This window comes from Gopherus flavomarginatus, chromosome 4 (genome assembly GCF_025201925.1).
Source record: "Gopherus flavomarginatus isolate rGopFla2 chromosome 4, rGopFla2.mat.asm, whole genome shotgun sequence".
Classification (NCBI taxonomy): Eukaryota; Metazoa; Chordata; order Testudines; family Testudinidae; genus Gopherus; species Gopherus flavomarginatus.
In genome coordinates, this window is record NC_066620.1 from 217656148 (window position 1) to 217679823 (window position 23676).

Consider the following 23676-nt stretch of genomic DNA (forward strand, 5'->3'; position numbering starts at 1 on the left):
AACTTCAGTCAAGCAGGCACGTGGCAAGCAAGCACACAACAACAGACAGATAGCAGCCTCACCCCAAGGGTGGCATAGTCACTCCTCCTTCACCTGGAGAATGCCCTTGCAAAACTCCTGTTTGCTGTTCCTGTTTACTAGCTTCTCCTGAAGTACTACTTCACACAACACAGTGGGCCTGTGGAACTCCTTGCCAGGAGATGTTATGAAGGCCAAAAGTATAAATGGACTTAAAAAAGAAATTGTGGAGGATAGCTGTTGACAGACCTGTTAAGAGATGGTAAGGGTTGCAACCCCATGCTCTGGGTGTCCCTAAACCTCTGCCTGTCAGGAGTTGGCACTGGATGACAGGGAATGGATCACTCAATAAATTGCCCTGATCTGTTAACTTCCTCTGAAGCACCTGGCATTGGCCCCTGTAGGAAGACAGAATCCTGGGCTAGGTGAACCATTGGTCTGACCCAGAATGGCCATTCTTATGTTTAGCCATAAGGAGCTTTCTTGAGATCTGCTCCACTATCTCCTGCCGATTGTTGGATCACCACCTCTGCATACTTCTGTTTATGTGCAGTCAGCTGAGATTGATTTAGCTTCTAAGGAACCTTTCTGTGGACCAGAGTCCAAATATTGACAAGAATGCCCTAATGCAGGGGATCTCAAGAAAGTTTTTGGTAGCCTCAGAGTGTGGCCATCAACTCTTGCTGGTGGCTGCTCTGACAATTTTTCCTAAAATTAACTTTAAGAAAAAACAAATAAATATGCACATATACATGTCCAAATCATTTGTAATTTTTGTCTGTTTTTATTGCAGACTGAATAATAAAAATATTTAGTTGTCTATGTTCCTTACTGGACCTAAACAAAATAGACACAAATAACGTGCTTTGCACATTCTTCTCCTTTTTTATTGTTTTTGCTTTCTTGGTTGCTTTAAAAAACACAAAAGAAAACACTTGCTAGCTGTTAAGTCTGTTTCTGTGAAAAGTGATATTTGTATGTTTGGTAACACTGCCTTGCCCCCTCATCACTGCCCAGGAGGCTGTGGCCTTATGAAAAGCCCCTGTGGCCACATTTGAGAAATGCTGTCCTAATATCTGAGCCGCATGACATCAGGATTAGCAGGGTTCGCTTTAAGCAGCAAACTTTGTTTTGTTTTTTTAATGTAAAGCGCCCACAGATACTTGGGACTAGTTGGACTGATCAGAGGGCTGGAATTTGCCCTGTGAGATGTGATCGAGTACTAATGTCACTCTGTAGGTAGCAGTTCTCATGTGCTGTGACGGAGAAATAGCCCTACACACCAACCATTGACAGGGTGAATTTTAGTTGAAAACCCTCCATTGGCAAGTGAAGTGCTTTTCATTGCTCCTTGTCATGAGTTAAGCCCTCAGGTAAATTTAAAACAAGGTGAGAACACTTACGTGGAGGAGGAAGGTCCATGGTCTTCCTGGCACTTCAATAAAATAGTGTGCTGGGGCCAAAGCATCAGAGATGACATCCAGAGGGCCTAGTCTGCTCAGAAGAGAGGCCTTGTGTGAGAAGGCAGTGTGGTCCCCGGAGTGGTTGCCATACTCCTTAAAGCTGCACGTATTGTGACATTGAGGATAATAGTCCTCATTCGCCTTAGAATACCCTAGTTAATGGAAGGGCTGCTGCATGCACTGCTAGGGTTTTTTGAGTTAACTTCTTTGCCTTGATGACAGTGCTAAAGAAAACTAGATTTCTTCTTACCAGTACACTCACTTGGTTGCCCACCAGATGGTAGTCATTTTGCATATCTATTTAGCTGTGCTGAAGGGTGGGGATATTCCCTTCTACACATGTATCTTTCTTGATTTGGGGTTGTAGTCTTCTGTCACAAAGCTCTTGGGACCTTTGACTGCTATTTGTTAGAATGTTACTTGTGCTAGACACCTGTCAACAGCTACAGTCCATAGACTTAATGAGATAATGGTCAGTCCTCTATAAACTGTAGTCCATGTGGGAAATGTGATTGGTCCATGTCCTCATCCCCACTTCCAACCTCAAGTCATCTGTTTCTGTCTTGGACAGGGATAGCTCAGTGGTTTGAGCATTGGCCTGATAAACCCAGGGTTCTGAGCTCAATCCTTGAGGGGGCCACTTAGGGATCTGGGGCAAAAATCAGTACGTGGTCCTGCTAGTGAAGGCAGGGGTCTGGACTCGATGACCTTTCAAGGTCCCTTCCAGTTCTTGGAGAGGGGATATCTCCATAAAATTATAAATTATTATTATTCCCCTGTTTCTCTTTTACTCACGTAGTCACAGCAGGGGTGTATGAATTCACTTGGATATCTAAAAAGGCTTTCAGCTAATCAGAAGGCAGCTGCCACTGCTGGCCTTGATTCTGTGTTTTCATAGAATTTGCAAAGCTATTATTTGAAGCTATTCTTGTGTTTGAAAGAAAAATATGTCCGTTACTAAGGTATGATCTGGGAGAGCAAAATTACATTCACTTCTAAGTCTCTTGACCTGCCATCTAGAGCTGATTCTTATTTTGGCAGTTTAGTAGTTCCTGTTCACTTAAAAAGCGGCAGAGTCCTGAGGCACCTTATAGACTAACAGACGTACCGGAGCATAAGCTTTCGTGAGTGAATACCCACTTTGTCAGACACATGCGTCTGACGAAGTGGGTATTCACTCACGAAAGCTTATGCTCCAGTACGTCTGTTAGTCTATAACAGGGGTCTCAAACTCAAATGACCATGAATGCCACATGAGGGCTAGTTCATTGGCCCGAGGGTCGCATCACTGACACATTTCCTCCCCCCCCCCGCTCTGCTGCCGCTTGCCCTGCCCCCACTCCACCCCTTTCCTGCCGCCATTCCATCCCCTTCCCTGAGGTCTCCAACCCCTCCCTGCCCCCAGAGGGTATATGAGAGGTGTGGCTGGGGCTCAGGGCAGGGGGCTCGGGGTGCCGGCAGGGGTCTTGGGGCAGGGAGTTGAGGTGCAGGAGGGGTGGGATGTGGCAGGGGGCTCAAGGGCAGGGGGTTGTGGTGCAGGCAGGGAGCTCAGGGCAAGGGGTTGGGTTGCAGAAAGGGTGTGGGATGCAGCTGGGGGTTGAGGTGCAGGCAGGAGGTTGGGGTGCAGGTGGGGGTGGGGGGTGGTGCCTGGAAGCCAGGGCAACACACGGACAGAGCCCTCTACTTTCCTCCCCCTGCCACCTCCTCCCCCACAGCAGGAACATGATGACAGCCGCTTCAGGCTTGGGGAGGGTGGGGGCAATCCTGCGGCTGTAGTTTGCCCACCCCTGGCCTGGAGAGAGGCCGGGGGGTGTGTGGGGGCGGGCCACTTGGTGGGCCGCAGGAAATAGCCCTGCGGGCCACGTGTTTGAGACCTCTGGTCTATAAGGTGCCACCTTCCTGGTGCAGGAATTGTTCTGGTTGCTAATTTCCCAGAAGTGGAAATATGCAGAGGCCACTGGAAGAAGAAAAAAGTTGCTTACTAGTAACTTCAGATTCCAAGACTCCAGAAAGGACCATTGGGATCATCTAGTCTGACCTTCTGTATAACACAGGCCAGAGAAGTTCCCCAAAATAATTTCTAGAGCAGTTTTTAAAAAAAAATCCAGTCTGGATTTAAACATTGTCAGTGATAGAAAATCTACCGTGACCCTTGGTAAATTGTTCCAATGGTTAATTGCCTTTGCTGTTAAGTGTGTGCCTTATTTCCAGTTTGAGTTTGTCTGGCTTCAGTTTCCAGCCATTAGATTGTGTTAGACCTTTCTCTGCTAGGCCGAAGAGCTCATTATCAAATTTTCCCCATGTAGGTACGGAGATCGAGGCCACCTTCTCTTTCTTCAGCTACATAAATAGACTCAAGGAGCTCAGTCACTATAAAACAGGTTTTCTAATCCTTTAATCATTCTTGTGGCTCTTCTCTGAACCCTCTCCAATTTAACAACCTTATCCTTGAATTGTGGGCATCAGACCTGACCCCAGCATTTCAGCAGTGGTTGGGGTGTGTGTGTGCGCTCTCTGCATATTCAAGGTTCAGCCCACCTTCCCCCACTTCAGAGTCTCAGGTCAAGAATTCCAAAAGTAAAGAAGGAGCTGGGAGGTGGTTGGGGCCACTGCTCCATATCTCTTCAGAACCGTCTGCAAGGTAGGGGAAGGAAGGGAAAAGAGGCCCCAAAGGACAGTGCTGTCTAGAAGATGTTACACTGAGAGGGGCCAATCCCACAAGTGTGCATATGCAGAGCGCTCCCTGACTACTGGTCAGTAACCTCTGTCCGTAGTGATAGGAAGGAAAGAGTAGGCATTCTGTTGGGCAGTGTTACATTTTAGTTGATGCTGAGACATCTAGGACAGGCTGTGATTTGGCATTGGATGGAGGGAACTGAAGAAGTGAGCAAATTTGTAGTGGAGAAAGTCTGTCGTCATGGGACTTTCACAAACTAAGCAGAGTGTGATGTCTGGTCACCTCTCCAAGGAGAACCCAACCTGTGACAGGAAGTCTGTTTTGTCATCTTAGGTGATTGAGAAGGCAATCTTCTCAGTACTGACCAAATGCCCAGTGCTTTGTTGTAGTGGTCATGGTGGATTGATTTAAATCAAGGGGAAAGCCTGCATTTAAACTGACCTTTTTAAAGAGGTGCATTCTCAGTGGTTGATACAGCCATTAATGCTTGTTGATTTTACAACAAAACAGTCTTTATGCTGGAGTTGATATATAATTTTTTTTCCCCAGGAGGGTACACTATAATTACATACATTTATTTAAGCAGTTATGTTGCTTAATCTTTTCAGGTTCTTATTAATTCTACATTTTTAGTATGTAGAAAACAGTGACTGATATATTGCTTGTTTATTATATAATTAACTTTTTTTTGCTTATGCTTTGTATCACGCTGCATTGTGATGGTAACTGGCATTTAAATACAATAGCATATAATTGGTTTTATTAAAACAAGCCCTTAATATAGTACATAACCTATTGTGCCATATTTATAAAGCTTGATCTCAAAAGTTAGAGGTTTTTCCTCTGATTCTTTCTTTATATAGAAAGTCAGCCTTTAACTCGGTTTTTGATAGAGGCTCATGGATTCAGCATATTTTTGTTGTTTATTTAAATATTTTAAGAGATCATAATAAATTTAGGCCTTAACATATTTTGTATTAAATTCAGATTTCATTTAACAGGTTTATTTTGAAAAATAAATTTATAATTTAAATCAATTTAAATAATCCAGTTTTGTTTATTAAATAATTGGGTTTTTATCATCCTAGTAGGGTGGCTGGTCCCTGGCTGAATCAGTGCTAACCCCAGTCTCCCAGCATGGTGCTAAGGGTGTTGTGCTTCTGGTGGAGAGATGTAACACCGAAGTCCTGAATAAGCCTAGGCAGCCCAGATTCCGTGTGCAGTAAGAGAGATGAGGGCCTCGTGTGTTGGCCAAATTAAAATATAAGGACTCTCACTGGCTAAAACTTCATGCAATTTCAGTCTGATATGGTGTCATTCATTTCCTGTTCTGTCTGTATAGCTAGTTGTTGGTGGTAAATGGCAGCTACTTTCCATCCCAGATGCAGGATCGTGGTGTGATTCCTGTGTTTGTAGTAATGGCCAGGCAGAGGCAAATGGGAGTAGTTAGTGCCTTGTTGTAAAAGGATTAAGAAATTGCAGCCCTTTATAAAATGCATCTGTGCTCGTCTTCCCCACCTTTTCTCTAAATTTCTCCCTGCCCTAAAGTGCTTTCAATTTCCTATGTATTTGAACAGTGCTTAATACAACAGGATGTGACCCTTATTGGAGCCTCTGGGTGTATGTGGTACAAACATGCCAATGAGTCTGAGTCTGGATCAGCTGACTTGGGCTCTTGGAGAATAGGCTGTGTGGTTATAAAATTGCAATGTTGAGGCTTGGGTTGGAGCCTGGGGCTCTGAGATGTCCCACCTCACAATTTTATAATCCTGTGAGCCCAAGTCAGCTGACTTCAGCCAGCCGTGGACACAGTGCACTTTCATTGCAGTGTAGATGTACCCCAGGTGCCTCACGGGGCCAGGACTGGTTTGTCAGTAGAGCACTAGTCATAGTAGAAGGTGATCTAGAAATGACTGATCTCGATGGAGGGAAATGGTATGAGCAAATCATTGGGGTGTTGAAATAAGAGTAATAGAAGTGTAGGGCTGGAAGAGATCTTGGAGGTCATTGAGTTCAACCCCCTGTGCTGAGGCAGGACCAAGTAAACCTAGATCGTCCCTGACAGGGGTTTGACCTACCTGTTCCTAAAAACCTCCAGTGTTGGGGATTCCACAATCTCCCTTGGAAGCCTATTCCAGAATTTGACTCCCTTATAGTGTATAACACCACCACCTCCCTTTTTCTCTGCCTCCCTTTCCTGAACAGACTGTACCACTCTGTACCAATATCCAGTCAGCAGTTCGCCTCACCAAGTCCCATGCTAGTTAGTACATAAACTAAATTATTACTGAATACTTCTAGTTCTTATTTATTCTCTGTACTCCTTGCATTTGTCTGTAGACATCCAAGATGTTGAAGAGCCCCCCTCTGATTTCCCTCATGTGACTCTTGGTACCCTGCTGTAATTTTCCATGATCCCCCAGCAAGATCAGCTGTACTGCTGACTTCTCCGCCCTTGCTTCCAGAGGTCTGTAATCACCGCTGATCTGCTCAGGGTCATATCTGGCAGTACTATAAGTACGCACTTGGATGAGCAGCATGGGCTGGTGATCAGGGAACAGATGAGCCACGGCAGCCTTTCCGTAATGTCTCGGATGTGGGCTCTAGGCAGGCAGGACACCACATGAGACATCAGATCAGTAGATGGATACCTCCATCCCCCACAGTAGGGAGTCCCTGACAACTAACTTCCAGTGCTGCCTTCTCTTGGCTGCGCGTCACCTGATGTTGCCAGTGCATTGTACTGGTGCTTGATTATGCTGGGTGGGGGGTGGAGAACTGTCTACTGCTCCAAGTGGCCAGCAGCCAGTCTACTCCTTGCAGAGCAGACTGTTTTCCTTCTTCCTCTAGTGGTGCTCTAGTCATGTGTAGTTGGCTGCCATCCTCTGTCCCAGATGCTTCGATGTGCATCCCATCGGTGAAGTCCTCTCACTTCCGGATTCTATGCAGATGAGCAACCTTCTCCTGCAGCTTTTACCTACTTGCTGAGCAACTCCACCAACAGATATTTCTCAGACTGGGTGGTTCCACCTGCTTGGCCTGGGGCCGCAGGAACATGTCGTGGGAAAATGTACCTTACCAGTGGCAAGGGCAGGGACTGCAACATTTCCTGCTGCTGTGACTTGCTCTTCTGCAAGTCTCTCTGCTAACTTGCATGCAAGCACCTTGTCCTCACCTGCAGGCTCTCCTTGGCTCTTAAAAGCTTCTCTGTACAAAGGCGTCTTTGTCCATCCCATGCTTCGTCTGCTCATCTCCATGCTTCCTTCGAGCTTGTCTGCACACTCTTTGCATATGTCTACTGCAGGCACACTCATACTGGGTTATAGCTGTTCATTGGTAAACCTACTGATGCCAGCTAAAGTACTATCAACAGTTTCAAACTGTTCTACTTAAATTGGTGCAACAATTGTGTAGACAGCTGTGCATCTCCTCTCACTCACAACTGTCTTGATTTCCCTGTGCCTGAAATGACTTCCTTCCTTCTCTGCTCCAAGCAACATCACTCTCTGCAAATCCCTCCTGATGCTGCTTGTCTGCTTGGTTTCCACATGGGGGTCCTCTCTTCACCCCCTGGATCTGCTTGGGGGCATGACTCTGATAGAACTAGAAATATCATAAATGATACAAACAAATCAATGCCATGAGACAACCCAAATTGCAAGCTAATGTCTGTGCAAAAAGTTCTCTCCCTAGAGCATTCCCTACTCCCCCACTCACATGACCCCTGGTCTGCCTCTACACATGTGGCTTAGAGTGTAGACTCTGCTAGGCACACCATAATTTACATGAATAACCAAGTCTCAGATTGCACCCTGTGGTTAAGTGGGGTTGAGGCTGTAAGCTCAGTGTAGGAGGAAGCTGTAAATGAGTGACTGGTATTGGTGGTGTTTCCCTGCCTTTGACTTCACATCTGTCCCCATGTATCTGTCCAGGTGAATCAGCGCAACGTCCCTGGGATTGATAGTGCCTACCTGGCAATGGATACAGAAGAAGGTGTGGAAGTTGTTTGGAATGAAGTTCAATTTTCCGAGCGCAAGAATTTTAAGCTTCAGGAGGTAAGTTAGGGTGGAGGTTGCCCTGCACGTAGTGGCTAGGTGGGGATCACAGACCATGGTGGCTGAGCATAGTTCCATAGCAAAGAGTTACAAACCCAGCCAATCTGACAGGAGTGCTGAATTGCTCTGATTCTCCAACTGAACGTGCAGGCCTTGGAACTGAACTGTGTTGTGCTCCCAGTGCAGAAAGTATGACAGGCTGGTTCTGTCAGGCTCTTCTCCTTGGATGTGGAACATGGTTTGAATCTGTCAATATCAGTGGCCAGATAATGTCCAGACATAGTTAGGGGGCAAGGCCTGCAGTTTGTATCTAGCATTGGGGTCAGATGCTGCTAGTGTTAAGCGCATCAGCTGGAACCATGCAATGGGGTAGTGCATGGCATTGGAACATCTGGGGACTCAGACATAGGAGAAGAGAAGGTTGGGGAAAGGATAGGAACGTTCTTTGACTTAGGGCGGTAATGTGGTTCTGCATTTCTGGTTGTTGTAGGAGAAGGTTAAAGCTGTCTTTGACAACCTGATCCAGCTGGAACACTTGAATATTGTGAAATTCCACAAGTACTGGGCTGATGTAAAGGAGAACAAAGCCAGGGTAAGTGGTGTAAGAAGCTCCTCTTAATCCACTTGCTGGGGATACTGTGGGCTAGAGGGGAGGCAGCAGGTAATGTCTCATCTTGTCCCTGCAGGTGATTTTCATCACAGAGTACATGTCCTCAGGCAGCTTGAAACAGTTCCTGAAGAAGACAAAGAAGAACCACAAGACAATGAATGAAAAGGTAATCTCTCCTCCTGCATGTGTGCCCTGCTTTGACTGGGCCCTCTCTCCCCTCTGGAAAGCTCTTTTCACAGGCCCCTTGCTCGTGGTTGGGGGTTGCTGTGTCCCTGCCTGTAGTAGAAGCTCCATTCAGCTGTCATCCCAGTCAAAGTCAGCCAGCATATCTAGGGGTGTCTCTCCAGGAAAGCATCAGGCAGGTTGATGCAACTCTGCAGAGGGAATGAGCTAGTTTTGAGACCTGCACAGATTGTGCACACCTCTGTCTTGCATGTACCTGAGTGGAATAGGGGCTCTGCACTCACCCTAGAGTACAGAAAGAAGATGGGGGATTTCTTCATCACTACATGAGTGAGGTGGCTGTGTTGAGCTTGTATTCCATGGTTACCATTCACCAGTACAGCTGGGATGGGCTGGAGCTTAGAGGCCAGGCTGCAGCAGGAGAGGCGTATTCCTCCAGATGAGATGAAATGGCAGCAGTTAGTCCTACTTGCTGATTGTGACTTGTACTTCACCTTGTGTTTGTAGGCCTGGAAGCGCTGGTGCACCCAAATCCTCTCTGCTCTCAGGTAGGTGAAGTGGGGAGATGCCCTCTGTATGAATGTCCAGCTGTTCTGGAGTTCGGCAGCCTGAGCCAGTCTTCCTAATTAGCTGTGGGATGGAAGAGTGCAGCCTACTAATTAGGCAGTCTAGACAAAACTACTCTTACCACTAGACTTGGTTTCAAATATGATGACCTCCTCCCCCCTCCCTCTTCTGCTGGTAATCCTGCCCCTCCCACAGACCAGAGGCAGCTTCAGACTGGCCCTGCAGGCAGCTGGGGACACTGGTCCTGTGAGCCCCAGATTACTTTTTAAGTTGTAAGCTCATTCACCACATCACTAGCAAATTACAGAACTAGAGTGAAATATTCAGCCTTGCAAAGAGGAAGGCCTGGTTCATCCCATCACTACCATTTTTCCAAGCACAGATAACCATAATGGGGGGAGGGATGGCTCAGTGGTTTGAGCACTGGCCTGCTAAACCCAGAGTTATGAGTTCAGTCCTTGAGGGGGCCACTTAGGGAACTGGGGTAAAAATCTGTCTGAGGACTGGTCCTGCTTTGAGCAGGGGGTTGGACGAGATAACCTGAGGTCCCTTCCAACCCAATATTCTATGATTTTATGAACAAGAAATAGTTGGGGATCCAGTGAGCCCCTCAGGCTGCTAACTTGGCTAACAAAAGGTGTGGGATAGATCTAATCTCTACTTCTGGCTCTTTAAAGAGCCTAGGCCAAGGACTGGGGAATAAGCTCTGGAACTGAGGGCTCTCTGCTAAGAATGCCCTTGTCTAAATACATGCACTCAAAGACAGTCAGCTCTGGGGATTTAGCTTACCTCGACTGCATGAAAACAACTGATATGCAAGGTATAAATATCTAGTAGGCCAAGGTGTCTCTCTGCAGTACCTGAGACCCAGATCAAGAAGGGCTTGTCTGATCTGGGAATGTGTGTGCGCTAGACTGCATGCCCTCTGTCTAATGTCTGTACAATACTGGGCACCTTGGGTCCCAGTAAGTAAGGTCAGAATGGGTGTTTCTTTTGGGGGTGGACTCTGCTTTCAGACTTGGCTTGCCTCAGTATAATGTCTGAGCATCTTTGAAATCCCTGTGGCCAATATTCTACCCATGAGAAATTGGGACAAGTAATATTTCTCTTCCTTCCCTTCCCACCCCCTCCCCCATTTGTGGTATCCTGGGCTTTTGGGCTCCAAGAGCTGGTCAGAAACGGTTTCCTTTTCTTCTTTCCTGGGGTCCTTTAGCAGGAGCCAATTTTATTTTGTGTCTTATTCTTTGTCTTCTAACCCAAAGACTGTGCACACTCAGTTCCTGAATTGTATTGCACTGGTGGTGTAAATACTCTTGGCATATTGTTCTGTAATGTCGCCTTTCCAGCAAGGCAGGGAGAAGCTGTGGCGTTCCTCTTCCCACTGCACTCTTTTCACTAGTGTTCTGTTCTGAATTTCCAGCTACCTCCATTCCTGTGATCCCCCAATCATCCATGGCAACCTGACCTGTGACACCATCTTTATTCAGCACAATGGACTGATCAAGATTGGGTCAGGTAAGACTCTCCAGAGGTGACTCTCAACAACAAAGCAGTTAACATGGTCAGTCAGTAGTGGACGCCTGGTTCCTGAGCTGCTGAGAAGCCATTGGAAGGGATATGTGTGGGAATGGGCTATCTAAGTACTAGCACTACCCTTCCCCAGACTGAGGGAAGGCATGGGCAGAAGGGTCTGTCCTGCCTCCTCTGTGCCCCAGGAACAGACTGGCTCAGTGGCACAGACTGCTTTCCCTTCCAGTCAGTTAGGTCTGGGTTTAGTTCGTGTCCCTGAGGCGAGGGATTGAAACTAAAAACGCCACTGGAAAGCCCCAGAGTCTTGGCTCTGGGCAGAGTCCTCGGTTGTTTAAACCTCTCCTCACAATCAGGCCTTCCCCAAGGACTACACGTGCCTCTGCCTATTCACACTTAATCACTCCCCAGTGCTGTTGATTTTCAAGAACTGCCTGGAAAATTGCCCAGTGAGGCCACATGAGCGCCCTTTTGGGGGCACCAACTGTTCAGAGCCAAAGTTATGGAAGGATTCTGTGGCCCCTACCCTCTTGATTCCTTTCGCATGGCTAGCTGCTGCCAGTGGGGACATAGTTCATCTCGTAGTGATGGCCTTGGCCTGTGCCTAACAGTATTGGTGCCTGTGAGCCTCATCTACCATTGCTCAAACCTCTTGCTAACCTAGAGTCACTCCTTCTGGTCTGGGCCACAGGACATTGTCTGACTCGGGCTACGCCTCCAAGCGCAAAGGTGCAGAAAATTGGCTTCCAGTCCAGGAAGCCCTCCCTGCTGAAATGTGAATCTCGGAAGTTGGACAGGCTTTTCCTAGGGCAGTGAAAAGCAATGTGCCTGCTCTCTGCCTCCATCTCAACTGTGTTGCTATTCTTAAGGCTTCTAAGACTGTCTGCAGCCACGTGCACTGTCTGCCATATTGGCATACCGCCCTCCAGCTGACAATGCTGCTGTCGTTGGTCATTCCATCGTCACTAGCAAATCCATCCAAAGGCCTAGGCCCTTGCGAATGTATTCAGGCTGACTTGTGACCTGTACCAGTTTGATGCTGCCTATGTTTGGGAACTTGCCCTTTGAACCTGTCACTTAGAGACCATGCAAACATGATCATGCCTGCAGTTTTTGTGGCTGATCCTCCTTCACTGTGCTCCAAAGGGACCGTGGTATCCTCATCTCAAATGTATACCATACATGGTGTCTGTATTCCTTCTAAATCAGATCACCAAGCTCTGCTTCTCCCTGGGGGTTAGACTCCATACAGCAGGTGTCAGAGGCTTTGAACTTGCATAGCATGAAAGCGTTGGAAATCCTGTAAAGACATTGTATTCCTTGGGGATCACTGCAGAGGGACATCACATCCACACCAGTGGATTAGGCTGTGCATTGAGCCCGATTCTCCTTTAGTCAGAGTGAGGAGCTCTCCGGGCCCTGGTGCTGACTTCATTCTTTTTCTGAAAAGATCTACGTTTGGGAACACTTCACAGAAGTTGCATGTCTGATTCCCCCGTTGGCAAACCACTTGCCCACGGTCATTCCCCAGGTTCAGCCCATTGATACTACAGGAAGGATTAGACACCTTAAAGGAACTATGCCTCCTACTCTTTCTCGTTGGTAAGAATCGCATGCAGCTGCAGGTTTTCTGACTGAGTCAGCACTTCATTCAGGGAAAGAATCTACTCTTGACTTGGCATTTAGATCTGAGGCCTGATTTGGAAGGACAGTTTTTCAGTCTTTAACACTCCACCTACACTTTCCTGGGGGTGTACTACTTGCTGGACTCCCACAAATTAGACTATGCAGAGGCTGCCTTGAAGAAGATTGCCGTGGGTCTTCGAGTGTCGCCTCTGCATAGTCATGCTGTCTGCCTGCCTTTGCCTAGGTTTTGTTTCTCTAGTGTGTATTGAAGGAAGTGAAGCGATTGGAACCCTGCAGCCTTTCTAAGGACAGCATAGTGCGAAGATGCACAAGTGATCTAACAGGTTGCGCTTTCTAAATGATCTTCCCCCAGCACTGGGGAAGGTATATCCTATAAGTGTGAATATGCAGAGGCAACACTCAGAATTAGTTACTAGTAGGCAGCCACTCACAGCTACAGATTATGCTGGCTGGGACCCTTTTTTCTTTACATACAGAAAAAGAATGATCGGAATCTCTCCAACTGAAGCATTTCTTTTAAGTAAAGGAGCTGAACACGAAAATGGGGGGCTCTGGTCATCAAAGCTCCCCTCTGTATAGTAGCTCTCACTCCAGTGTGCCCTAGAGTCAGAGCTGCTGAGGACAGTGCCACATTCCCACTCCTGCAGAGCCCACACAGCTATGGGAGAGGGAGCTGGGGTCGGGTCTGAATAGCTAAGTGCATTCCAACTGCGTGATCTCTATTCCCTCTGACTACGGTAGCCAGCCAAACCAATGTGACACTCAAATCATAGGGGGAGTTTATGGTACTCTAGGAGCCGTCAGGCAATAAACATGGAGCCTATGTTGCCATTTAGTCACTTTCAGGGACTAGCCAAATTGAGAACCCTAACTATCCTGTGTGTAATTGAAAGGAGCCAGTGTGCAGTGCAGTTCTGACAGCGTAGGGGCAGCAGTGATGGGCAATGCACAGAAAAGCAGAACTCAAATGCCACTATATGCCCAGTGCAGTTTCTCACTGCAGTGCTGTGTTAGAAGAGCAGGGCATGACAGTGAGAGCAGGTTCAGTTCTCTTTGGGCTGCTGCAGCAGCAGGTGAAGCTGGCACTGGAGAGTAGTGGCGCAGGGGGATGGGGGAAGCCGCCACAGTGCCCTGTTTAAAGGAAGAACACACAGCCCCAGCTGGGCTGGAAGTGTTAAAGGGGGATGGTGCTTCTGGGGCAGCTGACTCCTTTAAATAATATCACACCATTGATTAGGTGCTACAGCCGCTAGTGCAGCTGCAGGGATCAAGGCAGCATCCTGCCTGCCTGGCAGCCCAGTTCTGCAGTGCTCCCTGTGCAGTATTTGGAGTTGTGAGGTAGCATGTGCAATGGCAGGACAGGTCCAGCTCTACATGCAGTCCTGGAGCAATACAATCCCTTTTCTTCACCCATTCTTCCTAGGCATCTTGATGGGGAGTTGGGACTTGCAAGAAGGAAGGACAATCAGGAAGTCCAGTATCAGTGTCTCAGACTGGTTGTTGGAGGGTGAGGGGGAATGACGAGCAGCAGAGCAGTAAATAGAGCTGTGAATGTAGGGGGTCATCTGAGACAGAGATGGGTTGGGATGGACAGAGGGTATGGGATAGTGATAGGTGTAGTGCTGCGGCAGCAGTCCATCTGTTCCTGAGCCTATGTGGTCCTTTTCTCACATAAAAAGTGGGTTTAGGGATGGCGGAGAGGGAAGTCATTAAGGCACAGGGAGCGAGGGGACTGGGAAGGCTGTGGCCAGAACAGGGCGATACCTGCAGCTCTTTCTCCCAGTCAGAATACTGTGGGGGGTGGTGGTAGATTTTTTTGAGCTACTCTGTAAACTTCGTGTTCAGCTGAAATCACCTACAAATAAAAGCTGCGTGCTTCCCTGTGCATTTCATCAGGTGATGTTCCCAGAGCCCCCATCTTACCGTCAGGAGGACACTGTGGTTAGGATGGCAGTTGCCTTTCCTTTGGCATTGGCTGCAGTGGTGATAATCTCTTGAAAATACAGCTTGCTTCTGAAGACCCTTTGGGTGGGTCGGGGGAGAAAGGAGCCAGAATGACAGAGGTGGGGGTGGTGCTGTCTAGGAGGAGGGAGATTCCAGGGAAATGCTGGGCTGTCAGGCAGGGCCCTTTAGGGCAGAAGTAGGGAGAAGAATGTGATGTGAACTGGAAGCTCCAGTGTGGAGTATGGCTGAGGGCTTTTCTCTCCAGGTTCACAGACTTTTTTGGGAGTCACTTTGTGGGTGTTAGCAGAGGCCTGAGCTAAGAGGGCTGTGAATGTGAGAGTCAGCCAGTGGTATGGAGGAGCTCAGTAAGTGCATAATTGGGAAGTGTTTGCTCTGGGTGAGCAGAATTGGAAACTCTTCAACTGAAGTCTGGGCTGCCCTCAGTGACATCTGACTGGGTGGTGTATTGTGCTCCCCCAAAAGATTAGTCATTTCTACAGTGGCTGGGTGTGGGTGCCTTTGGAGCATGTTAACCTCAAGGGCTGTAGGGGTAGCTTCCTGGGAGCATCCCAAATATATTCATAGAGCCTGACTTGGGCCATTCGCCACTTGCAACAAGTACCTTTTTGTTCTCTAAATGTGCTTGCTGGGCTCTTGGTTGGATACAGACACACACTGGATGTATACCTCAGCGGTCACTAAATCCCTGCTGTGGGTGCTCGGGGAACATGGGATTTGACCTGAAGTTTGTGTTCATCCGGACAGCAAAACAAATTGAATGCCAAAGCATGTGGTATGGGTGCGACTGCTAAAATCCATGTAGGGTTTAGCTCTACTCCCAGCAACATGTTGCCCGTATCTGGCCGCTAAGCATGGACACAGGGACTGGTCACTGGACAATGGTGGCTGAGTGACCTGGTTGGAATTCCAGCCGCCTCAAAAGCCGAGAGCCCCGAACATAATGCCCTGGTTGGTGTGAGAGGCCCCCAGAGCCCACCTCTCCTTTGCCCCTCTACAGTTCTTGGTGTGTAGAGGCATCATGCTCCTGGCTTAGTGTCAGCAGGTGTAAGGGCTATTGAAAGGGTGGCCAGCCTCTTCTTTTTGTCCCTGTTTTGGTGTGGCTCTACCCAGCTGTCTGTATTGATGTGAAGTGCTTGCTGTTTCATCAACTCATCGACTTCTATCTTGTTTTACTTCCCGCTTACGGCTGCTCTGTTACCAACAGTCTTTCATAGGATTTTTGCTAATGGTGAGCAAACTTCTCCGCTCCTGTGATGTGACTGTGTCACTATATATATATAATGTTCATTATATCTATCTATATATAGATATAGATATATAATATATTATAACTTATATATACGGTGTTCCCTTGCTATAAGGCTGGTGTATAAAACTGTCCAGCATAGGCCCCCCTACCAGCAGTAGCCGTGTTCTGTGCTGGGAGATAACCTGTTCCTTATGCTCCCAGCCAAAGCCTTACAGAGAGGGACACTGCCTTGTGTGAAGTCTTCTGAATGTTAGTTCTGTCCCTTCTCCTTGTTCTTAGACTGCACTAGTCTGTGGCCCCCATTGCATGCCAGCTCCTGCATGTCAAGCGAGATAAATGCATTGTTCTGACTGCTCAAAGCCAAGCTCTCCATGTACATCGGGCTCTTACCTCTTGCTGCTGCTGCTCTGCAGGGCTTGACTGAGGGCCAGACTTAGACCAGACTCCGCTTCTTGCTCGGACCCCCTGCCGCTTGCTTGTAGCTTTGTTAACCCCATAGACATTTTGTTTTCAATCTGAATGTTTCAATGAAATGTGTTCTGCACCTAGTAGCTAGACAGATCTTCCACCCAAGTGAGCCCATGGCTGTGAAATGAGGCCCTTCTCTCCCTAGCCAGGCCTTTGGCGTTGAGTGAGCTCACCCGAGCTCACCTGCGTGTTTGTGGGCAGGGAGTTTGCTGAAGCTTTTGCGTGGAGCAATGGTAGGGGCTATTGGATTGCCTCCTTGGTTTGCTTAGTTCATAACCATGTTGGGTTTGACGTGAGGAAACAAACGAGGAGTCCACCCTTAGTGATCCTGTTTCACCTTTTGTCAAATGGGAATGACTATGGGGCAATGCTCCGCTTTCCCCTAACCCTAGTCACCACCACCTAAGGGCCTGTCAGAATAAACTCTGTGGGTTCCCTGTGTCTGCAGATGTTTTACAGTAAGGGTAGACCAAAGCCTCTCCCAAGGTGGCTGCTCCTGAGTCCCGTAGAGTTAATGGTGAAGTTATTGGGCGTCATGTGGTCTTAGCAGTATAGCAGATCTCCTCCTCCTTTTTCCAGAGGCTGATCTGCGAGGGAGCTAGGAATTAGGTGGCAGCATATTGTGCTGAGAGTATGGCCCTGAAGGGTCAAGTGACTGGACAAATCCCTCTCCCCAGCAGGCTGCTCTGGGGTGGAGGACAAGGTGGGACACACAGGAAGCGTAGTCTCAGTAAGCACATTATGGTGCTGCAATGGGGACATATGTTGGGACAAAATGCAGCCTGTTGTGAGCAGCTTCACCACCATCACCCAGAAAATCCTTCTGCACTGGTCACTGATCACCCACCTAATGGCTGCAGGGTTTGGAGCCCTCAGGAGGTGCTACTGCTAATGCTTCATACACCATCCTGCCTATAAACAAAACAAGATCTCAACAGATAACGTAAGGCAGTGTGCCCTGGGAAATGCTGTACTGTCAGCTACTCAGTGGTCTTGGAGACACCTGCAGAGGGGGGGAAAAAACTCATGGGACCTCAGTTTTGCTGCAACAGCACTGAGACCTCCTTTGAACCTCAGGCTTTCTCAGCCAGTCTCTTGAGCTAGACCAAAAGACTGGAATGAGTTTTACTTCATTTTCCCTGCACACTTTTGGCTCATGAGAGCTGGGAATTAGACTCCTCGGTCACTTGGGTGCACTTGAAAATGTTAGCCAGTGTGATACTGTTCTTCATGCATCCAGTTGGACTTGGTCATTTTTTCCACTCTTTGAATTTGTCATCTGGTGTTTAGGGTATGTCAGATTGTCATTTTCATATCTCTAACAGGCAGCATGTGAGTAGCATGTCACTGCACAGTGTACGTGTTTAGTGTTGCAGGAGCTAGGACAGGGATTTCTTGGGTATCTTGAACTGTTCTGTCTCTCCCCCCGGTTAATGCACAAGGTCACTCATCCATTCTTTCTTCTTTGCCTGAAGCTACAATGGGTTTGATGTAAACATTGAAATGTTCTGTTAACTGATAGAAGTCCTGACTCTGAAATATTAGCACCAACATGACTTAATGAGGATGTTGACTGCTATACAGATGCCCAAGATGGCCTGGTAGCTGAAAAAGTTCTGGCTCTAGAAATGCCAGGCTTTGTAAATACTTTGTCTAGGGTAGCCAGTCCTGTGATGGGAGCACATCACACAGAGCAGCCATACAGGCTCTCACTGATTATTAACTTCTAATGTGTATTGGTATGTGGGCAATGGCTCATAAGTCAATAACGATCCCTTCCCAGGCACGTCTGGGCAGTTTGTACACTTTTAGTTTTCTTGCTTGTCTCATGTGTTAGATTCATTGGGATCAGATCTTTTTTTTCCCCCCCTCAGGAAGTGTAACAATGTCCAGGTGATTCGCATGTTCTCCCAGTGACCAGCTTCTTGAGGGCACCAAGTATCGACATCTTCTTTAAATGCCCTCTGTACAGGAGTCTCTTTCTTCCATCATACATGATCCCAGACGCAGAGCTCCCGTAGCTCAGAGGCCATAATGAAAGTCCTGGCATTGGAATCTAGATAACTAGCTCAGTTTTTGGCACTCTGAGGTAGTGGAGACTGAAACAATACACGCACGCACTCATTTCTTCTGATCAGTAGCTTGCTGGCAACTCCCACTGCCTCCAGCTAGTTCTTCCTTGCCTGTGGCCTAAGGGCTGTTTACCCCAGGTGCTTAAGGCTCTGCACATCTTGAGCTCTCTCCCAGTCTCTTATTTATTGCAATGGTTGCAATGCCCCTAGAGTCCCTGAGGTTTTTCAAGCCATCACTTACTTCAGCTTCCTATTCTGATGCCAGTTGGGATTTCCCAGCAGCTCCTAAACCTATCCCCAGCATGTGAGCATTAGCCCTTAGACCTCTTTGATTCCACACTACAGTTCGACTCCTGTCTCTAATTCTCCAGTTTAGTCACCCAAATCAGTGGGTTTAAACTTAAAAAAATACACACACATGCTCTCTCTTACTATCAGAAGTTAACTGGCCTCACTGTCTCTCTAACAGAGCAACTCAAATGTTAAACTAATGCAGGAAGTTGGGCTGGTCATGCATGAAGAAAAGATGCTACTCCTGTTTGAGGTTGGATGTGATCTTTGTCCTCTGCACAAAACTAATTTCAGATTGTGCAATAGGACAATCACTTTTCATCATAGAATATCAGGGTTGGAAGGGACCTCAGGAGGTCATCTAGTCCAACCCCCTGCTCAAAGCAGGACCAGTCCCCAACTAAATCATCCCAGCCAGGGCTTTGTCAAGCCTGTTCTTAAAAACCACTAAGGAAGGAGATTCCACCACTTCCTTAGGTAACCCATTCCAGTGCTTCACCACTTTCCTAGAGAAAAAGTCTTTGCTAATATCCAACCTAAGCCTCCCCCACTGCAACTTGAGACCATTGCTGCTTGTTCTGACATCTGGTACCACTGAGAACAGTCTAGATCCATCCTCTTTGGAACCCCCTTTCAGGTAGTTGAAAGCAGCTATCAAATCCCTCCTCATTCTTCTCTTCTGCAGACTAAATAATCCCAGTTCCCTCAGCCTCTCCTCATAAATCATGTGCTCCAGCCCCCTGATCATTCTCACTGCCCTCCGCTGGACTCTTTCCAATTTTGTCCACATCCTTCTTGTAATGGGGGGCCAAAAACTGGACACAGTACTCCAGATTAGGCCTCACCAATGCCGAATAAAGGGGAGTGATCACGTCCCTCAATCTGCTGGCAGTGCTCCTACTTACACAGCCCAAAATGCCATTAGCCTTCTTGGCAACAAGGGCACACTGTTGACTCATATCCAGCTTCTTGTCTCTAGGTCCTTTTCTGCAGAACTGCTGCCTAGCCACTTGGTCCCTAATCTGTAGCAGTGCATGGGATTCTTCCATCTTAAATGCAGATTTCTTTTGGCCCAATCCTCCAATTTGTCTAGGTCCCTCTGTATCCTATCCCTACTGTTCAGCATATCTACCACTCCTCCCAGTTTAGTGTCATCTGCAAACTTGCTGAGGGTGCAGTCCACGCCATCGTCCAGATCATTAATTAAGATATTGAACAAAACCGGCCCCAGGACTGACCCTTGTGGCACTCCGCTTGATACCAGCTGCCAACTAGATATGGAGCCATTGATCACTACCTACTGAGCCCGACGATCTAGCCAGCTTTCTATCCACCTTATAGTCCATTCATCCAGCCCATACTCCTTTAACTTGTTGGCAAGAATACAGTGAGATACCGTATCAAAAGCTTTGCTAAAGTCAAGGAATAACACATCCACTGCTTTCCCCTCATCCACAGACCCAGTTATCTCCTCATAGAAGGCAATTAGGTTAGTCAGGCATGACTTGCCCTTGGTGAATCCATGCTGACTGTTCCTGATCACTTTCCTCTCCTCTAAGTGCATCAGAATTGATTCCTTGAGGACCTGCCCCATGATTTTTCCAGGGACTGAGGTGAGGCTGACTGGTCTGTAGTTTCCCGGATCCTCCTCCTTCCCTTTTTTAAGGATGGGCACTACATTAGCCTTTTTCCAGTCATCCGGGACCTCCCCCGTTCGCCATGAGTTTTCAAAGATAATGGCCAATGGCTCTGCAATCATATCCGCCAACTCCTTTAGCGCCCCTGGATGCAGTGCATCCGGCCCCATGGACTTGTGCTCATCTTGCTTTTCTAAGTAATCCTGAACCACTGTTCTCCACAGAGGGCTCGTCACCTCCTCCCCATGCTGTGCTGCCCAGTGCAGTAGTCTGAGAGCTGACCTTGTTTGTGAAGACAGGCAAAAAAAGCATTGAGTACATTAGCTTGTTCGACCTTCTCTGTCACTAGGTTGCCTCCTTCATTCAGTAAGGGGCCCACACTTTCTTTGACTTTCTTCTTGTTGCTAATGTACCTGAAGAAACCCTTCTTGTTACTCTTAACATCTCTTGTTAGCTGCAACTGCAAGAGTGATTTGGCCTTCCTGATTTCACTCCTGCATGCCTGAGCAATATTTTTATATTTCTCCCTGGTCGTTTGTTCAATCTTCCACTTCCTGTAAGCTTCTTTTTTGTGTTTAGATCAGCAAGGATTTCACTGTTAAGCCAAGCTGGTCGCCTGCCATATTTACTATTCTTCCTACGCATCGGGATGGTTTGTTCCTGCAACCTCAATAAGGATTCTTTAAAATACAGCCAGCTCTCCTGGACTCCTTCCCCCTCATGTTATTTTCCCAGGGGATCCTGCCCATCAGCTCCCTGAGGGAGTCAAAGTCTGCTTTTCTGAAGTCCAGGGTCTGTATTCTGTTGCTCTTTTTTCTTCCTTGTGTCAGGATCCTGAACTCGACCATCTCATGGTCACTGCCTCCCAGGTTCCCATCCACTTTTGCTTCCCCTACTAACTCTTCTCTGTTTGTGAGCAGCAGGTCAGGAAGAGCTCCGCCCCTAGTTGGTTCCTCCAGCACTTAGACCAGGAAATGGTCCCCTACACTGTCCAAAAACTTCCTGGGTTATCTGTGCACCACTGTATTGCTCTCCCAGCAGATATCAGGGTGATTCAAGTTCCTCATGAGAACCAGGGCCTGTGATCCAGTAGCTTCTGCTAGTTGTCGGAAGAAAGCCTCGTCCACCTCATCCCGCTGGTCTGGTGGTCTATAGCAGACTCCCACCTTTGTTGCTCACACTTCTAAACTTAATCTGGAAACTCTCAGGTTTTTCTGCAGTTTCATACCGGAGCTCTGAGCAGTCATACTGCTTTCTTACATACAATGCAACTCCTCCACCTTTTCTGCCCTGCCTGTCCTTCCTGAACAGTTTATATCCATCCATGACAGTACTCCAGTCATGTGACTTATCCCCTCCCAGGTCTCTGTTATTCCAATCACATCATAATTCCTTGACTGTGCCAGGATTTCCAGTTCTCCTTGCTTGTTTCCCATGCTTCTTGAATTTGTGTATAGGCACTTAAGATAACTCGCTGATCATCCTGCTTTCTCAGTATGAAGCAGGAGTCCTCCCCTCCTGCTCGTGCTTCCTCCCGGTATCCCATTTTCTCACTCTACCTCAGGGCTTTGGTCTCCTTCCCCCAGTGAACCTAGTTTAAAGCTCTCCTCACTAGGCTAGCCAGTCTGCTTGCAAAGATGCTCCTCCTTCTCTATTAAGTGGGAACCGTCTCTGCCTAGCACTCCTCCTTCTTGGAACAGCATCCCATGGTCAAAGAATCCAAAGCCTTCTCTCAGACACCACCTGTGTAGCCATTCAATGACTTCCATGATTCGACAGTCTCTACCCAGGCCTTTTCCTTCCACAGGGAGGATGGACGAGAACATCACTTGCGACTCAAACTCCTTTATCCTTCATCAGACTCCTTTATCCTTTAGCTCATGACCACATTGTTCTGGACCTAATGACAAACTCGTAGACATAAGTCAGTGTAAGACATAGGACAGTGATATGGTCAATTAAACTGTTGCGAAGAATCTAGAGATAATTAAAGAACTGAAATTATCAGATTATACAGAGGCATCACCTGATACCACTTGTTTTGAGCACACACAATATTCTGGGATGTGGCAGAAACAATAAGGATAAATCTATATCTATAGAATCCTAGGAAGGGAGGTAATGATCCAAATAGAACATACCAGAGCTATGAAAACACAGGAACTAAAATAGAACATCCAGTGCTACATGGAAATGACTAACAGGCATGATCAAAGTGATAGGTGAGCGTAGCAACATAGAAAGAGAGTGAAAGGAATATTGTATAAGAGCTTTCTACTTTTGTCCAGGTAATCAAGCCAATGCAGCTTTGGCCTGGCAGCTAAATAACATGTTCATTTCTGAAAACCTTCAAAGGGTACTAGCCATGCCAGCCCATTCTACAGAGAGCAGTTTGCCAAGTACGAGACCTTATCCCAAACTTCTGGAAATGCTCATTAGGAACCTATTACAGAGCAGACCTCTTCCTAGATTAGCTGAGGAAGAAGCTGAAGCAAAGATGCTTGAATTCTTAGGGCTGAATACAAGTGATTTTTAAACTTAAAAAGCTTGTTTTACTAAAAAGCACCATCTGCAAAGGTGGGAAAGAATTTTAATATCAAACTTACAGAAGAGTAAAATAACCATGGAAACGCTGCATCGTCTTAAATGTGAGAAATGTAAACACCACCTGACTGGATCCGTGGAAGGCACACAGCTGACTCCAATTTGTGTTGGAAAGTCTATAGCATCTTTGGCACAGTAGCCTGCATGTAGTGGAAGACAGGCAATCCTTGCATTCTGGGGAAGGTTTAAAATCTAATTGTAGAGACTGCATAAATTAAATACCCTGTTGTGATACACTGTACCTCAAAATAGCACATTGGAACTCCCATATTGACTGCTATAATATGATTGATACTTCTGTTTGGTGTCCTCTTGCCTCTGTATTGCCACTGACAGCAGCACGAAACTATGTACACATTATGGACTGCACACAACATAAATCTCAGCCCTTGATCCGAATGATGCACAAGTTATACAGTAGAATTTGGGAAGTGATGGTGGGATGTCTGTCTTGGGGGGGGAGAGAGAGAGAGACCTAATCACCAAGAATCCTTTTTCATGAATACGTTGTCAGAGGTCATGCTGCTGTCAGCTTAAATCATTCCAATTTTGTACACTTTTAAAACCAACATTAACACCCACAAAATAGTTTCCAGGTTCTGAAACAAACTAGATGCTCCAAAAAGTGTAGTTAAACTTATTC

General features: G+C 47.1%; 1 protein-coding gene across 1 annotated transcript in view; it reads left to right on the top strand.

Annotated features, from left to right (window-relative positions):
• NRBP1 (nuclear receptor binding protein 1) overlaps positions 1-23676 on the top strand; it is a 79040-nt gene that overhangs the window by 12481 nt on the left and 42883 nt on the right. Inside the window, exons 3-7 of the mRNA XM_050951108.1 lie at positions 8091-8213; positions 8704-8805; positions 8900-8989; positions 9514-9554; positions 10994-11088. Of these exons, the coding sequence (XP_050807065.1) occupies positions 8091-8213; positions 8704-8805; positions 8900-8989; positions 9514-9554; positions 10994-11088 (451 nt within the window). The remainder of the gene's footprint in view (positions 1-8090; positions 8214-8703; positions 8806-8899; positions 8990-9513; positions 9555-10993; positions 11089-23676) is intronic.